Raw genomic sequence first — 1,876 nt, 5'->3', positions numbered from 1 at the left:
ACTGTCTCTGTTCAAGACTTTGACGCAGGAACGAGAGACCTGCAACCATTAGCATCTCAGATCGGGACGACGAAAAGTGCACGCTATTATCAGCCATCGACCCAAGATGCTACGACCATGCCATCGATCCCACTGCAGAAACGAAGACGTTTGTTCGTATTGCAAATACTTTCAAAGTGTGGCGTTTGCAACACTGCCAAAATTTGTCAAATGCATGAACGATCGCAAATGTCCACATGCCCGTGGTGAACGAGTACTTGACGAGTGCGTGATGCCGTCGCGCACGGATGTGCCAGCAAGTCACCTGCGCAGAACGCGGATCCCCCTGGCCGTGGCCGCGCTTCGAGTGTGTGCTCTTTGACGTCGACGGATGCATCGATTATACAGTGATCCTTGATCGATGCCCCTTGATTAAGAGTATGTTCCGTCGCCAATCGTCGAGTCGTAGCTGATATGCACGGTGCTTGTCAGCTCGCCAGGTCACTCGGCGTCCAAGTTGAACGGATGACGTTGCTCGCTTCGAATCTTCATAACACGTCCAGCAGCGACCGCCTGGATAGCCTGTGTCGAGCGGCGATGCATGCCAACTAGGCTGATGTGTGAGTGAATGTGAAGACGGTAACACGAACGCAGGCGCAGGACACTTTACAGACCGTGTCCCGCTGGTCCTGACCGGCCTTAGCTCGCAGATCTGCAAGGAAAGACCGCCTCTGTCCATCAAAAGAAATTAGGGACGGATTGCACCATCAATGCATCGCATCAACGATCAGCACACATCAAGAACGCTTCTGAGCCAAAAGCATGACGCATCTTCAAGGTATCAATCGCCCGTCACTAGCACTGCCAGTGCGCGTGAACGTCCGCGGATTGCGATCGATGAACGTCCTACGAACAGTGCCAGATGTCACTGCTATCCGTACGATTGGCTGTATTTTTTTCGAGGGTGTTTCGTGAAAACTTGCCAAGTGGCCAGACCACCGCTCTCTGTGCGGCCGCATGTATCGCGCGTCGCTGCATTTCTCGCCACCGCTTGCCTTGACCGCTGCCATGGTGCCACATCGTGACAGCAGTGGATAGCGTGGTCGCTGTGACTTCCTTGTGCTCGGCTTGTCCGAACCTCCTACCTTCACCACTGCCACAGCACGACAGCACCAGTGCCTGGCCATGAGTCTCCTTTTCATGTCTTCACGCTCACAGCGAACGACATCAGAGTGAGTCCTCCTCTCCGCAATAAATACCACGCGCTTTGACGGGGGACGGCAGGTCGAACATTCCCCCTCGCTCGTTCACGTACGTCTTCTTTCACACTTGCTCGCAGCGCGCTGATTGTCCCTCCAGCAATCATCATCGACATCACTCGCTCGTTGACCGCCGTTCCTTTTTTGCGACACAATGCATTCCAAGCTGAACCTCGCCATCATCTCTGCCGCCATGCTCATCGCTGTGCGTGCCGCCGCCACCGCTCCGCGCTCACCGCCTTCCAGCTTCGGCGGACAGTGCAATACGGGTTCACTCCAGTGTTGCAACGCCGTCGGCAACGCGTCTGACCCGAGTATTGTCAGCTTGGTGGGTGATCTTCTAGATGGCGTGTCAGGCCTCGTCGGTATCGGCTGTAGCCCCGTCGTTGGCGGGGATACTTGGTGAGTGCGCCGTGCGAGCGGCCCTATTGAGATTTGTATAGCTGACGCGCGTTGCCAGCACGAACACCCCCGTGTGCTGCGAAAACGACATCTTCGGTAGGTCTCTGTGGCATTGTCGTTCGTGGTAAAGCATGCTTATGCGCGTTCCCTGCAGCCGGCTTGATCAACATCGGCTGCGTGGCCGTCAACACCAATCTCTAGGCCCGTCTCGTCCTCTGATACGTAAGTCCGAATCC

The 1,876-nt window shown here is 55.6% G+C and overlaps 1 protein-coding gene across 1 annotated transcript; it reads left to right on the top strand.

The window, feature by feature from the left end:
• Positions 1 to 1,392: 1,392 nt before the first annotated feature.
• LAESUDRAFT_763320 (fungal hydrophobin) lies at positions 1,393 to 1,841 on the top strand (the record flags this gene model as incomplete). Its single annotated transcript, XM_040913233.1, has 3 exons — positions 1,393 to 1,640; positions 1,699 to 1,736; positions 1,795 to 1,841. 3 exons carry the CDS (start codon positions 1,393 to 1,395, stop codon positions 1,839 to 1,841), a joined length of 333 nt encoding a protein of 110 aa, XP_040759621.1.
• Between the last annotated feature and the right edge of the window lie 35 nt (positions 1,842 to 1,876).

The sequence above is a fragment of the Laetiporus sulphureus genome (assembly GCF_001632365.1).
Source record: "Laetiporus sulphureus 93-53 unplaced genomic scaffold LAESUscaffold_54, whole genome shotgun sequence".
NCBI lineage: Eukaryota > Fungi > Basidiomycota > Agaricomycetes > Polyporales > Laetiporaceae > Laetiporus > Laetiporus sulphureus.
Note: the sequence above shows the minus strand (reverse complement) of the source record. Positions and strands in the feature narration are given on the sequence as shown.